General features: G+C 40.5%; 1 protein-coding gene across 6 annotated transcripts in view; it reads right to left on the bottom strand.

The window, feature by feature from the left end:
* Nucleotides 1-4,886: 4,886 nt before the first annotated feature.
* The window catches only part of VWA5B1 (von Willebrand factor A domain containing 5B1), a 168,365-nt gene continuing 151,199 nt past the window's right edge, over nt 4,887-22,052 (bottom strand). For 5 of the 6 annotated variants that reach the window (XM_016422071.2, XM_007491251.3, XM_056795674.1 and 2 more), the window contains 4 exons: nt 21,067-21,138; nt 19,782-19,851; nt 17,755-17,878; nt 4,887-14,286 (listed from right to left, as the gene is read on the bottom strand). In XM_016422071.2, the coding sequence (XP_016277557.2) occupies nt 13,747-14,286; nt 17,755-17,878; nt 19,782-19,851; nt 21,067-21,138 (806 nt within the window). In that variant the 3' untranslated portion in view covers nt 4,887-13,746. The remainder of the gene's footprint in view (nt 14,287-17,754; nt 17,879-19,781; nt 19,852-21,066; nt 21,139-22,052) is intronic. The other variant, XM_007491252.3, reaches the window with a different exon arrangement.

Here is a 22,052-nt window from a genome sequence, read left to right on the forward strand (position 1 = left end):
ATAGCTTTGATTTCTTTGTCTTAAAACTGCTTGTTTATATCCTTCAATCATTTATCAATAGGGAAAAGTCTTGTATTCTTATAAATTTGACCCAGTTTTTGATATATTTGAGAATTGAGGCCTTTTTCTGAGAAATTTGTTGTAAAATTCCATCCCTCCAATTTTCCTGCTTTCCTTCTAATCTTGACTTCATTGGTTTTGTTTGTGTAAAAACTTTTCAATTTAATATAATCAAAATTATTCATTTTACATGCCATAATATTATCTATCTCTTTTTTGGTCCTAAACTCTTTCCTTATTCATGGATCTGACAGATAAACTATTCTATGCTCCCCTAATTTGCTTATAGTATTACTCTTTATGTCTAAGTCATGGTCTATTTTGACCTTATCTTGGTAGATGGTGAGATATTGGTCTATGCATAAATTTGCCATACTGCTTCCCAATTTTCCCAAAAGTTTTTGTCAAATTGTGAATTCTTGTCCCCAAAGCTTGGATCTTTGATTTTAACAAATACTAGATTGCTATGATCATTTACTACTGTGTATTGTGTACCCGATATATTCCACTAATCCACATTTTCTATTTCTTAGACAGTTTTGAGATTACCATTTTGTAATGTAGTTTGACATATGTTATCTTTGGGCTACCTTTATTCACATTAAAAATTGATACCCTTGATATTCTCAACTTTTTGTTCTTCCAGATGAATTTTGTCATTATGTTTTCTTGTTGGTGTTCAGTTGTTCATTGTACCTGATTCTTCATGACCTCATGGACTAAAGTTATTCATGGGGGTTTCTTGGCAAGGATACTGCAGAAGGTTTGCCATTTCCTTCTCCAATGGATCCTTTTGTCAATCAGAGGTTATGCAGGTAGGAAGTTTCTGAGATTGGATTTGAACTCGAGCCTCTAGGCCCAGCATACTATCCACTGAGCCATCTAGCTGACTTCTAGGCATATAGAAGTTATATAACTTGCTCAAGATCACATAGCTAGGAATTAGCTGAAACTGGATCTGAACTCAGATTTTTCTGACGTCAGGTCTAGTACTCTAACCATGAACAACGGCTATCCATTTTTTTTCTAGCTCTATAACTTTTTTTAATAGTTTCATTTGTATATCATTAAATAAATTAATTTAGCTAGAATTGTCATTATTTTATTGGGCTGGCCTACCCACAAACAATTAGTATTTTTCCATTTTTTTAGAATTGATTTTATTTTTGCAAAAAGTGTTTAGTAATTATATTCATATAGTTCTAGGTTTGTCTTGACAAGAAGAGTCTCAAGAATTTTATATTGCTTACAGTTATTTTAAATGGAATTTCTGTTGGACTTTGTTGGTAATTTATAGAAATTCCAATGACTTATGTGGGGTCTATTTTATATCCTGCATCTTTGCTAAAGCTATTAGTTATTTCAACTAATTTTTTAGTTGATTCTCTAAGATCCTCCAAGTATACCACCATATCATCTGCAAAGAGTGATCCTTTTGTTTTCTCATTGCCTATTTTAATTCCTTCAATTTATTTTTCTTCTCATTGCTACAACTAGCATTTCTAGTACAGTATTGAATAATAATAGTTATAATGGGTATCCTTCCTTCACCCCTGATCTTATTGAGAAGACTTCTAACTTGTCCCCATTACAGATAATGTTTTATCTTGGTTTTAGATAGATACTACTTATCATTTTAAGAATGGCTCTATTTATTTCTATGCTTTCTAGTGTTTTTAATAGGAATGGCTATTGTAGTTTGTCAAAAGTTTTTTTTTCTGCATCTATTGATAACATCATATCATATATGTTGTTTTTGATATCGATATGGTCAATTATGCTTATAGTTCTTCCAATATTGAATTAACCCTATATTCCTAGTATAAATCCCATGTGGTCATTGTACATGATCTTTGTGATATATTGCTGTATTCTTATTGCTAGTACTTAATTTAAATTTTCAATATTCATTAGGGGAAATTGTTCTATAGTTTTCTTTCTCCATTATTGCTCTTCTCGGTTTAAGTATCAGCACCATATTTGTGTCATAAAAGAAATTTGACAGGACACCTTCTTTGCCCATTTCCCCAAATAGTTTATAAAGCATTGGAATTAATTATTCTTTAAATGTTTGGGAGAATTCACTTGTGTATTTATCTAGTACTGGGGATTTTTCTTAAGAAGCTCTTTGAGGGCTTTTACAATTTCTTTTACCAAGACAGAGTTATTTAAGTATTCTATTTTCTCTTCTGTTAATCTGAGCAATCTATATTTTTGTAAATATTCATCCATTTCACTTAGATTGTTAGATATATTGCCATATAATTGGGCAAAATAGTTCCTAATAATTACATTAATGTGATCTTCATTGGTGGTGAATTCACCATTTTAATTTTTGATACTGGCATTTTGGCTTCTTCTTTCATTTTAAAATAAAATTAACCAATGAATTATCTATTTTTCTGCATTTTTCTCATAAAACCAGCCCCAAGTTTTATTCATTAATTCAATGGTTGACTTTTAATTTGTATTAATATCTCCTTTAATTTTTAAGCTTTCTTATTTGGTGTTTGAGTACAGATTTTTAATTTGTTTTTTTCCTAGTCTTTTTTATTTGTTTACCCAATTCATTGTTCTGCTCTTTCTCTATTTTATTGATATAAGCATTTAGAGATAAAATTTTTCCATTAAGTATTATTTTGACTACATCATATCAATTTTGCTATGTTTTCTTATGATCATTGTCCTTAATTAAATTATTTATAGCTTCTATAATTTGTTCTTTGACTTATCAATCCTTGACACACGTAAAACCCAGTGGAATTGCATGTCAGCTATGGGAAGGGGTGGGGGGAGGGGAGGGAGGGAAAGAATATGATTCTTGTAACCAAGGAATAATGTTCTAAATTGACTAAATAAAAATTTCAAAAAATTAGACTATTTAATTTCCAATTCATTTTAAATCTGTGTTTCTACAAACTTTTATTGAATTCAACGTTCTTAACTGAATTATGATTGGAAGAGGATGCATCTATAATTTCTGTTTTTCTTCATTTGGTTGTGAGGTTAATACATGGTCTTAATAATAATACATGGCCTTAATACATGATCAATTTTTGTGTAGGTGCCATGTAATACTGAGAAAAGGAATATTCTTTTTCTATTCCCATTCAGTTTTCTGCAAATGTCTATCTGCAGATAGATGTCTATCTAGAATTTTCTAATTCTATTCAACTCCTTAACTTCTTTCTTGTCTTTTCTTTTGTTTGTTTGTTTGTTTAGATTTATCTATTTCTGAGAGGGGAGAGTTGAGGTCTCCCACTAGTATAGTTTTACTGTCTGTTTTTTCTTGTAACTCATTTAACTTTTCCTTTAAGAAAATGAATGATTGGTACTAAATCTTAAACTGTAATATAAAGCAGTAATCACCAAAACAATCTGGTACTGGCTAAGAAATAGAAAGATTGATCAATGGAATAGATTAGGGGTAATTGACTTCAGTAATCTAGAGTTTGATAAACCTGAATATCCTAGCTTTGGGGATAAGAACTCACTATCTGACAAAAACTGCTAGGAGGGGGCAGCTGGGTAGCTCAGTGGATTGAGAGCCAGGCCTAGAGATGGGAGGTCCTAGGTTCAAATCTAGCCTCAGACACTTCCCAGCTGTACTTCACAGTAACTTTCTTTGGGTAAGGTAATTTTTTGGTTGTTGGCTCATTTTTCAGCCTATTTCTTGAATTTTAACTTTATGTTAAAGTTGGATTCTGCTCCTGGGATAGAGGGGGTTCTGTCTCAAGCTTAAGGGTTTTCACATTGCTATTTTGAGAGCTAGTTCTGGGGTGTGTAAAAAATGGAGACTTGAATCCAGGACTTCAATCCCCAGAAGTCCTTGCTCCACTTCCCCAAAATGCTTTGTAATCTCACTGAATTCTCACCTGGGCTGAGAGCAAATCATTATTTAAAGGGTCTCCACCCAAGGTAGGATCTCTTCTCTTCCTGTCTCCGCTGGCAAACAGACGCGTCTCATGATATGAGTAAAAATTTGGTGGGCCTCATGGCCCACCTAGCACGTGCCTCTCTTACTTGTATTTTCTTTAACCCTTGACCTTTAACAAACCTCTTAAAATATAATACTCCTTGCAGAGAGAAACTAATTTCTACCTGCCTCAGTTTCCCAAAATTTTAATCTTAACAAGTGTGTGTAAGTTATCAGTTATTGTAAGGTGGTATGCTCTAAAGAGAGGTATGACCACTGCTCTCTCAGGCTGTGCTTTGGTTTACGAGTGACCACACACACTCTTTTCCATTCTGGAATTGTGACCAGGATTCTTGCTCCTTCTAGTACTCTTTCTTACCCAGGGACTGTGCCCAGGAACCATGGATGTGCAATGTGACAGGGTCCTGAATCTAGTATCAGCGAAGTGTCCCTTGTAATTCCATTTTGACTGGTTGTCAGGACCCCTTCCCTTCTTTGAGCTGAAAGCTCTGGAAACTGCCTCTGCTGATTTAATTCATCCCAAGGTCTGCTGTTGGCTTTCCTGGAGCAGTCTGTGCTGGCTCAGACTTCACTAGACTGTGTTCCACTCTCACCCCACTGAGACAGACCCTTCTAAGTTGAGTTGAGAGGGAACATTGTATTGCCTTGTTCTTTTGTTGGTTCTGAAACTCCAGACTTTGTTTGGAGGTATTATTTTAATGTTATTCAGAGCATTTTGATGAGTTTTGGCAAGACTATGACTTTATTCAGCATCTTGACTTTGCCTCCTACAACCTCTTTTCAAATCCACACATATTGTCTATAGAAGTATCACCTCTCTCTCTCCAACCTAGAGTTATGCCTGTTTTTCCTCCCAGCCTTGAAAAAAATAAACCACAAAAAGAAGAGATTCACTCACAGTTCACTTTTATTGAGGAATTAGCAGCAACGAGAAACCGAGGTTGGGATGAAGGAAGATGACAGATCAACATTGAGTGTTTGGTGCTCACAAAAAGACAAATGGGATGAGCTGATAAAGAAGGTAGACCTCTTCCTCTCTCAGCAAAGAGAACTGGCTCAAGACCCTCTATAACAGACAATGGATGTCTGGATCACACAGCTAAAACTGATAAAGGTTGGGCACATTCAGTCTAAGGATCTCTTAGCTCAACCTGTTAGTTTAATTAGCTTTTCTTAGAGGCTGTTCGGTGGTCTCCAACCCAATTGAAATTCCTGTTCTAATTCATAGTCATAGGATTTAGAGCTAGAAGGGACACTGGAGACTATCTAGTTTAAAGAAGAAGAAAATGAAACTCAGAGAAGACTTTTCCCAAGAGTTCAGGTAGAAAGAGCACAGGACCAAGAATCATATGACCTGAGTTCAAATCTTGCCAGTTACTTTACTATACCTGGTATATAGTACATAGTAGGTGCTTTAAAATTCTTATTGATTTCATTTGAATCCAGGACCTCTGACCTATTCCTCTAGATCTATTCCTGCTAAAAACCACTCGAATTTTTGCATTTTTTGTTTCATAATGGTTTTTGATAGTGACTTACATAAACGAAATATAGTTCTGAAGGGTGGGGTCCTAGTCAGGGTTCCCACTTATGTGTTGAAGATCACAGAATGTCCAAGCTAGAGATCATCTTTTAGTCCAACCCGTTCCCTTCAAAGAAGAGGAAACTAAGGTCTAAGGCAAGGAGAGAAAAGATTTGCCTCAGATCACACAGGGAATAGGTAGACAAGCTAGGATTCAAATCCACATACTGTAATTCAAAATTGAGTGCTCTTTCTGCTACATACCATTTTCTAGTTCCATTTTATAGATGAGAAAACTGAGATGCAAAGGTCATGTAATTGTTTAGTGGAAGAGTTGGGACTCTGACTAATCTAGATCTTGACTCCTGGCCTAGTGATTTTTTCATTGGCTTATTATAATGGCCATGGGCTCTTTACTCCTTATCCAGGGTTTTCCACCCAATAATCCTGTGAGAGTTGTGACTAGCCCCTGGTCACACAGTCAGAAGAGCATCAAGATGGAGCTAAAACTTGATTTGTGATTTGGTCTACTATCTTGAAACCAAATGATAACTGATAAAATGTTCCAAATGGATACTAACTCTTTAATGGATCTTGTTGCCATTGAACCTCTTATTAAAGGTGACAAAGAGATGGGATTATAATAAAGATAGTCTAAAAGGAATAGTACCACTAGTGTATAAAGCAAGCAACCACCTTGGGAGATGGGGGGATAAAGGGCCAAACAGAATATGGGGGTAGGTTATAGTAGAGTGGTAGGCTTGGAGCTAAGAGCATGGTTCAAATTCTAATCAATATTTACTGATTCTGCAACCATGGGCAAATGACAATATCTCAGTTTCTTCCTCTGTAAAATGGGAATGGTGACATTGGGACTGCTTCTGTTTTAGGATTATGGTGAAGAAAACTCATTGTGAATTTCAAAACTCTAGGGAAATGGGAGTTGTTATTAAGTGCAATCTGTCATTTTGCCAGGATCAGTGAATGGTTTTGGCTGCTCTTGGCAGGGCAGAGACCACCAGCCAAACAAAACATTAGTTTAGGAACAGAAACTCCTCCTCAGGGGGTAGATGAAATGGCTGATCATTGACTGACACCAAAAGGTTCTCCAGGAAAGAGGAAGCTTTATAGATGTTGAAGCTGTGGGAAAAATGATCAGGGGTGCACATCTGTAGGCACTTGAGGCACTGGAGGAAATGGGAAGAGGTCACTTAAACCAAAGCCACTTTCAGGACAATAAGATGACACTAGGGGCACAATCATCAAGAATGCCATGTGATGTAATGCCCAGGCTTAATACAGAGGCTTAATTAGAGGCTGAAAACCAGTTGCAGCTGAACAGAACAAGGTCTATTATAATTGGTGGGAGAAAGGATGAGGCAGTACTGTTGAGAGGCCAGGGTCAGGGTGCTGTGTAAGCTAACAGGAGTTCAGTTTTAGGGGGAATGGGGCCATGAGCTCTCTATAATGGTGATCTCCTTCACCTCAGGTCATTTGTCACAACTAGAGAATCTGTTGATTTCTCCACTAGTATGCTCCCAAAGTCCTGATAGACATGGTTATTTCTAGGCAACCTTCAAAACCTAGAGAGAGAATACTGTGGGCTCTATCAGGCAGTGAAGAATATGAATCCCACTACCAATGTAGAAACAGCTCCAGTGCCAGTGTAGAAATGGCCTCAGTTGTCCTATCTGGAGTATCGGTAGGATGCTTCCAGTTCCAGAGTGTAGTATTAGCATCCCCAGAATCCATGTTCCAGGGATTCCTGCAGGATCCCTCCAGGGATGGAATTGAGATGCAGAATTCCTTCTTGGGAAATGTCTGCTGTGGGCAGCCCAGAGGTATAGTAGGACTCTAGGTAGCATCAGTCAAGAAGTATGAGAGTCCGATGAGACAAGGCTTGTGGAGGGGAAGGGGTCTTGGCTCCTTGAAAGGAGTTCCTTTGGGCTAGCGACAAGTGTGATCTTGAAGGACACTCTGCCTTTGTCAGGGATCCTAAGGGACATGTTAACCTAGCCCCAGGAACTATCTCCTATCCTTTTTTCTTAGGATAAAACCCAGTAGATAGTTGATGCCCTTCATTTGGATGTCCTTGTACTCTAGGCATGTGAAGGTGGGAGTAATAAGCATGTGCCGGCAAATCATCATGCTTATTTACAAGGTCAGTGTAAATAATTTTTATGAAATCCCAGGGAAGCAGGGAATTGCCCTGGATAGCTCTTTTCTGCAAGTGACCTAGTTGCCCCTAAATTAGGAGTCCAACTGGGCTGGGTCAAGGATGATGACTAAGAGATCAAAATAGATCTCCTATTGGAATGCTTCTTGTCTTGTCCTCTAAGTATTTGGTGGTGCAGCCTGACCTTTAAAGGTCTTCTCTTTCCATGGACCTACCATATTCCTTGGTCATTGAGAAGGAAGATAGGCAGCCAACAATAATTTCTCAGGACAAAAACAGAAAATGGTTAAGTCTTCCCCCCTACCCCCACCCCACTCCCTGAGCAGGGAGTCCAAAGACCAGGTAGGTGGAAACCCTTTGGAAGGTGAATCTCTGTAGATTTCTCCCACACTAGTGGTTAGCTGAGTAAAAAGGTAAATCAAGCCAATGGCTCCAGAACCTTCAACCCATTCAACAACATTGAACCTGAGTCAACAAAACCTCTCTCCATTCAGGGCCACAACAGTCTAGCCTCAGGGAAAACAGCATTAGCTCCTTTACCAGGTTAAATCCAATGCTAGATTCTTAGCTGAGTGGATCCGTTCTGGTGCCTGTCATGAACTAGGATGACATTCACAGTACACCTCCTCAGTGAGGTATCATGGAACTTGCTCTGAGGACCTTCCCAGAGTAGAGTATATAAGATAGACCCCTAGGATATTTCGAAGCATGGAGGGGTGGCTGGGCAGGGCAGGGCAGGGAAGGGCTACAGGAGGCAATACTAATCAAAATTTTAACTTTTAACTAGGCTTTTTTTGTAGTATGCTCAGTGCCTTGCACATAGTAGGTGCTCAATCCATGTTTGCGGATTTGGAGCTCAACTGTGACTGCCTCCTCTCATGGGATTGGACTTTTTTTTAGAGGTGAAAATCTGGACCTTAAAGATAATTCAACTTCATTTTGTAAATTGGGGAACTGGGTTACCCCTCCTCTCATCTCTTCTGGAACTTCTTTCCTCTGCTCTTTCTACATTTCATGTGAACAAGGTGTTCCCTTATATAATATGTTCCCTTATATAATAGCCTGCAAGGACCACCAGTAGCTTCAGATGTCGAGAAATTCCTCATTTGGTTGGGAATAGTGACTCTTTCCCACCTGGTCTGCTCAAGGGGAGGGGCCAGAATAAAGGGATATTTAATTGAGAAGCATCATGGGATAGAGAATAGAGTAATGGATGGAAACAGGAAGATCTGGGCTCCAATCCTCCCACTTAACTCATAAGATGTCAAATATTAAGCAAGTGACAATCTGAGTTTCAGATTCCTCATGTAAAATGTAGAGTCCTAAGTCCTTCTGTCCTTTCTCTTTATTGGATCCCATCTAGAGTGTTGTATTCAGTTCTGGCAATCATTGTTGATATTGATAGACTCAAGCTGAGAGATTACCCCAGAGAAGGGCATCCAGGACAGAGAAGGGTCTAGAACCCATGTCATACAAAGAACAAGTGAAAGAACTGGGCATGTTTAGCCTAGAAAAGACAGGAGTAAGGGTGGGTGGGCAATCAAAGTTGTCTTCAGGTATCTGAAGACTCATTCTCTTCTGTATGGGCCCAAAGGACAGAATTAGGAATAGTTAGTAGAAATGGAAAAGAAGCATATTTCAAAAGAAATAGTCTAATGGTTAGAACTGCCCCAAAGTGAAATAGTAGGATGCCTGGGGAAGAAGGGGTCTCATTGTAGATCTTCAAGGTAAGGCATTCAGCATGCTGTAACCATATTCTCAAAGCTCTGTTCTAGACTCTCTTCTCTTCATATTGTGTGTTCTCATTGGTTCTCATGGATTTATTTTTGTGTAGATGACTCACAAATCTGTAGAAGCTTCAGGTCCACATCATCAGTCACCCATTGGACTTTCCAAAATTGATGTCCTATAAGTATTTTGAATTTAACATGTCTTGAATAGAACTCATTTTCTCTCCAACTTCAAAATGACCCCTCTTCCAAATGTTCGTATTTTTAAAATACTTACTTTGCATCATAGAATCAAGACTGTGTATTGGTTCCAAGGCAAAAGAGTGGCAAGGTCTCCATAATGGTGGTTAAGTGACTAGCCCTCAGGGCAATACAGCTAGGAAGTGTCTGAGGTCACATTTGAACCCAAGATTTCCTTTCTCTAGGCCTGGCTCCCAATCCACTGAACCACCTACCTGCTCCCTTTCCTATTTCTTTTGAAGTTGCCACCATGATTTCAGTCTCTCAAGTTTGTAACCTCATCATTATCCTCATCTCACATTCCCGAATCTTGCCATTTCTACTTCCACATCATCCCTCCCTCTCCTACATGACATCCTTTTCTCTACTCACATATGCATGACATTATTTCAGACCCTGTCACCTCTCACTTATATTATTGCAAATACATCCTAATTGGTTTCCCTACCTACTCTAGTTCATCCTTTGCAGCATTGCCAAAAGGATTTTCCAAAGTGCCCATCTGGTCACACCACTCCCCAATCAACTCTAGTGACTCATCTTTAGATTAATAAAGTTTTCTTTTAACCGCCTTGCCAACATAGTCCCAATCTCTTCTTCCAACTGTACCTAGCCAATATGACTTTCTTGCTGTTCCTCACTCATGCCATTCCATATCTCCTGTGTCTCTGCACTGATCACCTCATTACCACTTTCTTACCATTGCCTCATACAATTTCTTTTTCTTAAAACTCAAATTCTCCGATAGGGATTTATTCTTTTTTTTTTTTTAAATTTTAACCATCTTAGAATATGATGCATCAGTTCTAAGGCACAGGAACGATATGGGCTAGGCCATTGGGGTTAAGTGACTTGCCCAGGATCTCATGTCTAGGAAGTGTCTGTGGTCACATTTGAACCCATGTTGTTCCATCTCTAGGCTTGGTGCTCTATCCACTGTGCCACCTTCCTGCCCACAGGATTAATTTCTGATCTCAGCTTCTCTAGTGTCTGAGTCTTCCCTCCTCCACAAGTTACCTTTATTGAGTTGGTGGTATTTATTTTTATATATTTCAAGGATATACTCATATATGTACTTATCTCAGCCAACAGAATGTAAGCTAAGTAAGGGGTTGTTTCAATCTTTGTGTCTTCAGTGTCTGGCACATAGTAGGTGCTTAATATTTGATTGATGGATGACATGCCAAGACAAATCTAGGTTGGACTAGCTGGCAGCTGGTTCCTTCCATTTCTTAAATTCTGTGATGTTATGACTATCTCTAGTGCTTCACAGGGGTGTTGGGGAGGGGGGTCTGAAAATGTATGCAAAGTGCTTTGCAAACTTGAAAGTGGTATATTTTGGTTATTCTATTTCAAGGAGGATAGAAGAAAGTCAATTGAGAAGGATAAGGGATAATAGAGGTAGAGCTGGAAGAAAATTGTGAAATTGACTTAGCCTGATCTAACTTTATAGTTAACACTGAGGCCAAGACAGGTGTAATGAGATTAAGAATCATTGGATCATAGATTCAAATCTTAGAGGACACTGAGTCCAATGCTTGCATTTTCCAGATGAGGAGACCATGGCTCAGGAAGACTTGCTCTAGATTACACAGGCATTCAGGAATAGATCTTGGATTTAAACCCAAGTTTTCCTCCAGAGACAGTATATCTACTCTATCACTGATCTCTGATCTTTCTGTCTCTGTCTCTTTGTCTCTGTCTCTGTCTCTATCCCTTTCTGTGTCTCTCTGTGTCTCTCTCACCCCCCTTCCCCCTCCTTCCTTTCTTCTCTGTCTTTTTGCTCTCTCTGACTCTGTCTCTCCTCCTTCCTCTTTCTCTCCCCTTCTCCCTCCCTCCTTTTCTTCTGTCTTTCTGCTCTTTGTCTCTCTATCTCTATCTGTCTGCCTGTCTCTCCCTTTCCCCCTCCTCCCTTTCTTCCTTGTCTTTTTGCTCTCTTTGACTCTCTGTCTCCCTTTCTTCTCTTCTTCCTCCTCCTCCTCCTCCTCCCTTTCTTCTGTCTTTTTGCTCTCTCTATCTCTGTCTGTTTGTCTCTCCTCTTTTTACAACCTTCTCTTCTCTTTCAGTGTTCATTAAAGCTGGATCTCTTGCTGTACCTCTGGAGGGTGTTAAAGAATCATAGAATCATAATTACAGAATCTTAAAACTAGAAGAGGCCTTGGAGCTGTCTAGTCCAACACTTCTTGACTCAGGATCACCTCTGGGCCACTCTGACAACCATCCATTGTCTGTTCAAAGACCTCTAGGGAGAGAGAACAGACAAGTTCACTTGGAGCAGCAGAACAAGACCAATGCTTTCTTTGTATTTAATTACACCTTAGATATGAAGGCCACCATGGTATCCTTGCTAAATCTTTTCTCTATGAAAAACATCACCAGGTTCCTTCATCTAGTCCTTGTGTGTGGCAACTTCATGGAATTTAGAGCCAGAAAGGAACTGAGAGGTGACCTCATCCAATGATCCCATTTTAAAAACCAATACACTGAGGTCTAGGGATGAAAAGTGACCTGCCAAGATCTCCTCACAGGTAATTAAGTACCAAAGAAGAAAATAATGGCCTCCTTTAACCTGTTGGAAGATTGGTCCCACTCCTGGATACTACTGTCCTCAGAATCTACAGTGGACAGGCCATGGTCAAACTATATGAATTTCGAACCTAGAACAACTGGTATTTTAATCCATAAGAAGCCTTTCAGAAGAGAAGGAAATCTCTTCTCTGAGAATGCTGCCTTCTGGGGAAGGCTTGCTTTTCCTCTGAGAGGAGTCATACTCCTGAGCAGGACTTGGGGTAGCTATAATTTGCAGAGAATACAGCTTTAGGAGGCCAAGCCTTCTTTGCTTGTATGTGAAGAAGGCCTTAGAATGACAGTAGAATTTAGAGAGGAGAGACCTTGAGACAGTGATCATCAGAAAGAGGAGGGATTTTAGAGAATGTCATAGCTGGAGGGACTTTAGAACAGAGAAAGTCAGAGATGGGAAGGGCTTTAGAATATGGAATGCCAGAACTGGAATGGATCTTAGACTATGGTAGCTTAGAGTTGAAAGAACTTAGAACAGAGAATATTAGTGATGGAGCAGAGCTCTTCAACTCATTTCTCTGGCAAGGAAACTTAAGAGGATGGATGTGGGAACATAGGATGGAAGGTCCATGGAAGGCATCTAGTCTGACTCTCATTATAGATGAGGAAACTGAAGCCCAGAGAAGGGAAATGAGGTGGTGAGGTTCAAGGGGAGAAGCTCAGGAAAGGTCTCGGGGTGGGGAGTAGTGGATCTCATCAGAAGAAGCCACTTTTGTTATGGATGTCAATGACTGGAAGCCAATCAGCAACTAAGGTTCCAGGTGTTGGTGGGAATTGGTGAACACTGAGCTAGCACCCAAGGGTTGGGGAAGAGAAACTTATTTCAGATATTTCCTCTCAGAATCATTACAGGGGAAGTTGACTTCCCTACTTGTCCCTCCCTCCCTCCCTCCCTCCCTCTGTCTCAAAATGCAAGTGTTGAGATAAGGCTGAGCTATCCTACAATTAATTCCTTTGGGGTCTGGTGGACTGCCACCCTGCTTGTGCATGTCTGGGATGATCCCAGAGCAAAGCAAAGCCACTCTAGGTCCTGCACTCCAGAGATGCTGGGGTAGTCCCCAGAAGCCTGGCAGGGCTGGAGGCTGGAGGTTGAGCAGTAGAGTCAGGAAATGGGGATGGGGCAAGGGACCCACTAGTCCTTTTTTCTAGGACAACAGCACAGGTGGTTGGAGAGTGGGATAAAGTATTCATGACCCTGAAGAGACCAGATCTTAGGAGATCACAGGGACCTTAGAGTTGTGCGGGACCAGACCTCAGAGACTCCAATCTCCCCCATTTTACAGAGGAGGAAACTGAGACCCAGAGAAAGGAAGGAACTTGCCCAAAGTCACACAGTGAGTTAGTGGCTGAGTCAGGACTAGAACCCAGGTCTCCTGACTCCCAGTTCAGTCCTCTTAACAATTTTTTCAAATATATTGGCCTTAGCCTCAAGGTTTTTTCCTATGCTCCCATTGCTCCTTTACTCCCCCCGCCCAAAAAATTTCCCACCCCTCAAAAAACCCTACACGCTATTTGGGTTGTAGCAAAGCAGGTTGAACTCAAGGTTCTCGTCCCAGTGCCGCAGGAGAACAAAGAGCTGTTGGGCTGCAGTCTTTACGGCGGCCAGGTTGCGACCCTCAGGGACCTCCTGCTCTCCCAGCCAGGAGCTGGCTTTAGCTGCTGCCAATTCCCACTCCACGAAGTAGGAGGCAGAGTTGTTTTCCAGCCATCCCAAGGCTACTGCTGTGGCCCACACCTTGCCAGCTTGTTCAGGTCCAAAAAGCTCTAAGTCCTGCTTCTTTTTAGCTTCCAGGGACCTGCTAGGAGAATGGTTCAGAGATGTCAAAGATGAAGACAAGATGTAGTCAGCAAAGGGGATATGGTGGAAGGTCCCTGGGGTCACACTGTCTTTGTTGTGGGCGGAATTGTGGGAACAGGAGGTTAGTGTCACACGGTGGCAGGTGAATGGCGAGGTCCACTTGAGTTTTTCTATGGGGATGCCTGTAGCTCCACAGAAGGCCAGGTTGAATAGGAAGGCACCTGAGGCCAGCTGTAGAGAAACCTGGGGGGCCAAAGAGAAAGAGAGAAGTCTTAAGTTCATAAAGTTCATTAAAGCAAGTAAACTGGATTTGGGGTCAGGAAGGCCTGGTTTGGATGCCAGTCCTGGACATTGACCATCTGTGTGATTCTGGACAGTCACTCTAGATCTGTTTGCTCACTCAAATCAATCCAGAAGTTATAAATGCTTATGTACCAGATATAGAGCTGGATCCTGGAAATACCGAAACAAACAGGAAATAATTCCTGACCTCAAGGAGCTTATTTTCTGTTAGGGGAAAAAAGTTTGTGGACAATTAAAGATAAGAAAATAGGAGAAGGGGGATGGTACTAATAACTGGGGGGAATCAGGACAGGCTTCCTGAAGGAGACATCTGACTTGAAGGAAGTCAATGATTCAAAAAGTCAGAGAGAGGAAGAATGTTTATTCTTTGGATTATAGATGGAGGAATGGTCAGGACTTTTGGGGTCATGATGTTTAATTTCTCATGTTACAGAGTTGAAAAATGAGACAGAGTAAAGTGACTTGCCCAGGATTACACAGCTAATGAATATCTGGTGTGGGATTCCACATTTGCATTTGACTCCTTGCCCAATTGAACTCTAGCCTTGGATGACTCCCACCATCTGCCCATGTTCCTGCTCATGTGCCACTGAGCAAAGATGGAGAAAATCACAGAACTGTTGACTGTGTTCACTAGAAATTGATGCTCCATAATTGCAACTGATCCCTCATTGCAACAAGGCCATCCTTTTACATCTTACTATTACCTGCTGTCCTAACCACAGTGACTCTTCCAAACCTTTTTATTTCATCTCAATCCTTCCATGACTCTCCCTCTTCCAACTCTCTCAGCTGAAGACATTAATTAAATTTTCACTAAAAATAGAGAACATTAGCAAAGAGTTCCCTTTCCTCCAGTCCTCCTCATCTCACATCACTCAGATGCCTTCTGCTATTATTCTTTCATTTCACATGAAAAGGTGACTTTTTTTCTTGCTAAGGCAAACCTCTCTACATGCAGAAGAGATCCCATTCCATCCCGTTTTCTCCAGAAGATTGCCCCCTTTATCATCCTGATTCTCTTAACCAGGTCTCAGTCTCTCCCTATCTACTGACTGTTTCCTTACTGCCTACAAATATGCCCATGTCTCACATCCTCAAAAAAACTCTCATTTGATCTGTTCATCCTGGAGAAGGATCATTTATTTTGTTTCCTCCCTTTCCTGGCTAAAACTCATTGAGAAGGCTGTCAATGATGGGTGCTTCCACATTCTTTCCTCTTACTCTCTAACCCTGTAGTCTCTTCTCACCCTACCATTCCATTGGAGCTGCTCTCTTCAAAGGATCAAGCCAATGATCTATTAATGATCAAGCTGAATCACCTTTTTATCATTCCTTACTCTTTTTGACCTCTCTGTAGCTGTCAATACTGTTGTAACCAGCAGTAACCAATCTCTTCTCCTTGATATGCTCTTCTCTAAGTTTTCATGATATTGCTTTCTCCTGGTTTTGTGTTTATTTGCATGACCATTCCATTAAAAAAATCTACTCTTCCATCTTAGAATCAATGCCATGTATTGGTTCCAAAGCAAAGAAGATTTAAGGGCTAGGCAATGGGAGTTAAGTGATTTTCCCGGGGTCACACAGCTAGGAAGTATCTGAGAGCAGATCTGAACCCAGGACCTCCTGTCCCTAAACCTGACTCTCAATCTTCTGGGCTACCTACATATCCCTGGCCAGTTATTCTTTGCTCTACATTTATCCAGATCATGCCAACTAACTAGTTGTCCCAAAGAGCTCTATTATGGGCCCTCTTCTCCTCTTTCTCTGAACTTGGTGATTTTATCAGCTCTTATGGGTCCAACTATCATCTCTCTGCTGACCTATTTGTCCAACCCTAAACTCTTTTCTGAACTCAAGTCTCAGTACCTATTGGAGATCTTGAACTGGATATCTTATAGACATTCAGAACACCATCCTGATGCAGCCCCTCCTCACCTTTTACCTGGACTATTGTAATAGCTAATCCATTCTCCACTCAGATTCTTTAAGCACAGATCATGGTACCATCCCACTCAATTAGCTCCAGCGCTTCCACTGATCTTGTTAATCCAAGTTCTCAACTCCATTCTGTCCCTCTGTTTTCTGGATTTCCTTACATGAACTTATCTTTGAAATAATATTCAGTGCTACTTCTCTCTTATTTCACCTCATTCCTGCTTTTGCTTAGCGTGTTTCTTTCAATCAAGGTATAGACTCTTTCAGAGACATAGTCCAGCCATGGGTTTCATTTCACTAGGTCTCAGTGCTATGTTCCTGGGTATACTTGGTTAATTCCTATAAAGACATCTGAAGTATGGGTTTTATTACTCAAAGAAGAAAAAGGAGTTGCCCAAAGAGAACAATGTATGTGCCTCAAGCAACCTCTATTTTTAAAAGACATCTATGAGGGTAGATAGCTGTCTCAGCGAATGTAGAGCCAGGCCTAGAGATGGGAGGTCTTGGGTTCAAATCTGGTCTCAGATACTTCCTATGTGATCCTGAGCAAGTCACGTAATTCCCAGCCCTTATCACCTTTCTGCCTTGGAACTAACACTCAGTATCGATTCTAAGACATAAGATAAGGGTTTAAAAAACACATCCATGAAAGATGAAAATGAAGGTAAGAGGATGGATATGAAAGCATTGCCCAGTCCTAAAAGAATAATGTTAAGGATACTAAAGCTCAGAATGAACTGAGTTCAGTAAAAAAAGCTAAGGACCACCAAAGGAATCAGGGTTCTTTTTAAAAAAGCTGTGTTGGGTAAAAGAGATTAAAGAAAGGGCAAGACTTGCTGGTTGGGTTAGATGATGACACAACATATGGGATAAAAGGACTATTCAGCCCTTTATTTCTGGGCCAAGGATCTGTGGACTATAAAAGACAGAAGAAAACTATCTAACAGGTAGTTGATACAGACCTTAATGCCCTGGATGAATTTAAGTTGCTGGCTTAGATTACATCTTTGGGTATGGAAATAACCAGTAAATACAATCCATGGTTGCCCATGGTTAGTGATGTCTCAAATATCATGGAGAACGGAATAATTACCAAAGAGTTGGAGAGTGGCAAATGTCTTGATTTTTTTTAAAAAAGGGAAGAAAATAGGGTGTGTAAATGCTAGAGCAGTGATTTTGGGTTCATTTTTTGGCAAGATTTTAAAAATAATTTATTAAAAGGGTGGTTAGAGCACATCTGGCAATGGACACAGTGATCAAAGAGCTGGCATGGCTTCATTGAAAATAAGCCAGACCAGACTAGCTTCATTTCCTTTGTTGATTAAATTATTAGATCAGGAGAATCCTAGACATTGTCTCTCTATTCTTTCCACAGGAATAGTATGAGAAATTTTGTTCAGTGCTTTGCTAAAATCTAGACACTAGTCCCTCTGGATAGGCAGTAATGTGAACATGTGTCAGAGAACTCACCAGAGGCAAATAATCCTTGCCCTCAGCCTCTGGGTTTGGCTTCTGCATCCTGATGGACGTTGGGGGTTTGGTCACCAAAGCCTTGGCTGCTCGAGTCAAGAATTTGCTCTTATTCAGGGTCCGGCTGTCCAAACAAACCAACGAGGAGAGGGCAAAGCTGGTATGGCTATTTCTCTTTTCTACAAGTCTTCCCTCCACCCCACACACCACCCACTCTCTCCCCACCCTACCTCACCCCTACCTTGCAGGAACTTCCCCTGCCTCTCCCAGGGGCTACTTCCCTAGGAGTTTGGGACCTATTTTTCCTAATCCATTACCATTTCCTGATACTGAAACAGATCCTCCCCCTCTCCCTTCCCTGGCCATTACTCCTTTCCAATCTCCTGCCTCTGATCCAAGGCAATCCTCAAACTTCTGTTATTTTTGGATTAGGGACAAATTTTCAAAAAAAGGACTTAGAATGTTAGAGTTGGACTTTAAAATATGGAATGTCAGAGCTAGGAGGGCCCTTAGAACACAGGATGTCAGACCTGGGAGGGACTTCAGACACAAAATATTGCTAGTGGATTACCCTTCATTTTTTAGATAAAGGAATTTAATTTTAGAGAAGGGAAGAGTTTGGTCCAAGATGACACAATGAGGATGTAAAAACTGAATCCTCTCAAATAAGCATCAAAGACCCTTTCTTTCCTTTATACATACTCTTAGAGATAGATCTAACCTCCTGAGGGATTCCTGTATCTAAGAGCCCTTCCTGAGTCTCCTGTCTACACTGCACCTCCTCTACCCCACACCAGAAGGATTGTGCTCTAGGCCTGCCAGGATATAGGAAGGGACCAAGCTTGTCTTGAGTGCTCCCCTTCACCACTGTAACCCCATTTCCATTCCCAGGATCACATGGTTCCACTTGTTTAGTTCTTCCTGTCAGAAAGAAAGGGTCTGAAAAATTCATCCACATGGAGCCACTCAATGAGCTCAGCCTCCAAGGGGCACAGGGTGGCATCATGTTTATTCTTTCAACCGAGTTTGTAGTTGTTTTTTCTTCCTTTTAAAAAAAAATTAAAACCCTTACCTTCTCTATCTTATTTCTTTCTTTTTAAAAAAACTCTTACCTTCCATCTTGGAATCAATACTGTGTATTGGCTCCAAGACAGAAGAGTGGTAAGGGTTATTCAATGGTAAACAATGGAGGTTAATAGACTTGCCCAGGGTCACACAGCTGGGAAGGGTCTGAGGCCATATTTGAACCCAGGACCTCCTGTCTCTAGGCCTGGTTCTCAATCCACTGAGCCACCCAGCTGCTCCCTTTCTTTTTCTTTTCTAAAGAGTGTTTAATGAATGACTTTTGATTTTACATCTTTTATTCTCAGATACATTCCCCCTCTCTTCTTCCTTTCCCCTAGTAAAACTTTTCCTATAACCAAAAAAAAAAAAAGATATGTAACTCCTTCCAACCCCCACCCTGTACCCCCAACGCTGTTGTCTTCTAGATCTGATAATGCACTTGGAATCTTCCATCTCTCCAAGGAAAGTAAGAAGGTACATTTGGATGGCTACATTTTAAAAGAGAAGTCTAGAAAGGGTAATTCTCAATCTAAAGGAATAATGATGATAGTAATAATTTTTAAGCCCTTATCTTCTGTCTCAGAATTGATACTATGTATTGATTTCCAAGGCAGAAGAATGGAAAGGGCTAGGCATTGGGGTTAAATGACTTGCCCAAGATCTTACAGCTATGTAGTATCTGAGGCCAGATTTGAATTTAGATCCTCCTGTCTCTGGAAGACTCTCTTTCCACTGTGCTACATAGCTGCCCCTCAAAGGAATAGTTCTTTTTTTCACCCCAAAGGAATAATTCTTAATGGTAGAATTACAGGCACAGTGGCGTAGAGTATAGAAGAGATATTTATCGCTATATGTATATCTCAGCACTTTTAATCTCACTTGTAAGTAGGCAGCCACCTATTTTCACTATCCCAACTGCTCTGAACTCTGCCCACTCTGTATGTGAGGAATGGCGCTCTTACCTGGTCTCATTGATGGCATCTGAAGCCTTAAGATTGGATGCTGAATTGAACAATGATTTGTTCTGAGAACCTAAGGAAGAATGCAGAATCCTAGCACGTTAGAGCTGGAAAAGACTTTAAAGTAGACTGTGTGGTCAAAATGAGTAATAGTAGATCTGGGTGGAGTTTTAGAAGAGAATATTGGAGCTGAAATGGACCTTAGAACACAGAGTGTTGGAACTGGGAGAGTCCTTCATAGTTCATCTGGTCCAACTTATTCCTTTTTAAAGATGCTTAAATATGGCATTCTTTCCATTTTCCAGATGAGTAAAAAGGGCATTTCAGTTTCTCATGTTCCATTAAAACACCTTCCTTGTTACACCACAGTCTCCCCATATTCTTCAACATTTCCAGGGTGAGGATTGATGAAAAGGAAGGATCCTATTTCAATCACTTCTCCTGTCCCTTTCCTCCAAGGGCTCTGAAAGCCTCCAGATTAGGGATAGATTTGGGGAAAGCTATTCATAACAACTGTTGACCCAAAGCACACTGGGATTTCTTCACTGTCTAAAGAAACTCTGAGGCCATTTACTCACAGTGGATTACACCCTACCCCATACTTGTAAATATCAGTCCTACGAACCTAAGGGGAATTGACTTAGAGAAGGAGTGGGAAAGTGATGGACAAATTGGGGGCCTCAGGATTATTCTGACATGATTATGGAACATGTAGACTTCTCTCTGCCCATCTGAAACTTACAGATGTAGAGGTCTTGTAGTTTCTCCAAAGGACAATTCCATCCAATACAGACATTGATGATCTTTTGGGAATCAGAGCTCTAATTCTTTAAACCTATCTAGTAGAGGTTCTTGGGATTTTTTTTTTTTGGTGTCATTCAATGTGTTTCTTATATGATTAACTAATTATAAATAGATGAGGAAACTGAGTCATCGATGTTAGAGGATTTGCCCAATGATATATTTAGGGAGAGAGTGGTAGAACAAGGATTTAAATCCAAGTTTTCTAAATCTACTAAACTATGTTGGCTTCTAGCAAATGAAGTTTAGAGAAGTGAATGACTTGCCTAGAGGCTAGAAGTCAAGTCTTCTAATGTTGGGAGCGTTCTTTCCATTGGAACCCTATCAATTGGGCAACCCAAGTGTTCTACCATCCTGTAGGGGAGGGCAACTAAGAGGAGAGCAGATGGAGTCTTGGACCCCAAGCAGGGCAAATATGGTCCTGGTCAGAGTGGGTCATAGGGTAATGAGAGGAGACAGAAGTAGATGGAATTAGCTGTTTACTCACGGTCCTTAAGGGTGTTTTTCTCTGTTCTGGCATGAGGAGGTGGGCTGTAAGATGAATAGGCTTCATCCATATCTGTTGAAAGACAGTCTGGTAAAACTCTTACATCTCATTCTCCCAGCCTCACCCTGCTCCTATCACTGCCCCCCCCAACTTTACCTCTTTTTTAATTCAATTGAATTCCAATTCTAACTCAACTGCCACTTTGGGTCATTTATTCCAATTCAGATCAAACAATATTTTTGTCATCTTACTTGGCAAAAATGGAAGAAATCACAAAGCACTCAAAATTCCTAGCTTAGAGCTTGTTGGGATCATTAGACCAAGCCTAAAGGCAAGAGGATCACCATCAGAGGAGCCATTTCTTTTTTTTTTAATTTTTTAAAAGTTAATTTATTTAATTAATTATTTTAGAATGTTTTTCTATGGTTACACAATTCATGTTCTTTCCCAGAGAAGACATTTCATTAAACAGTAAACAAGCAATTTTGGAGTCAGTCAGTTAATCAATAAACATTTCTCAATCCCTACCAAGTTGCCAGGCAAAAAAAAGACAGTCTTCTTTATCCTCATGGAGCTTACATTCTTCACACACATACCCACGTTCACTAAAAATAAGGCAATATGGAACAGAAGCAGCATGTAACTGCCTACTATTCCAGGTACCATGCTAAGCATTTTACAAATATTATCTCACTTGATCTTCATAACAAACCTTGGAGGTGATTGCTATTATCTCCATTTTATAGTTGAGGGTGTATGGGGTGCTCAGGGATGGGTAGTATCTCTGGTATGGAGGGCTTGTCGTGCCCTCCTAGGGCAGCTCTCCAGCCTCTGACCCCCATCTGACCCCCAGCTCTCACTTGTGGCTCCCAGTAGCTGCTAGCATGCGGCAGCGGCCACACCCCGGGCAACGGCTTTAACAGGTCGGCTAAACCTTGTGAGGGTAGCCATCGGGTCGTCGACCCCTGGTGAACCAGGGCTTTGCT

Source organism: Monodelphis domestica, chromosome 4 (genome assembly GCF_027887165.1).
Source record: "Monodelphis domestica isolate mMonDom1 chromosome 4, mMonDom1.pri, whole genome shotgun sequence".
Lineage (NCBI taxonomy): Eukaryota > Metazoa > Chordata > Mammalia > Didelphimorphia > Didelphidae > Monodelphis > Monodelphis domestica.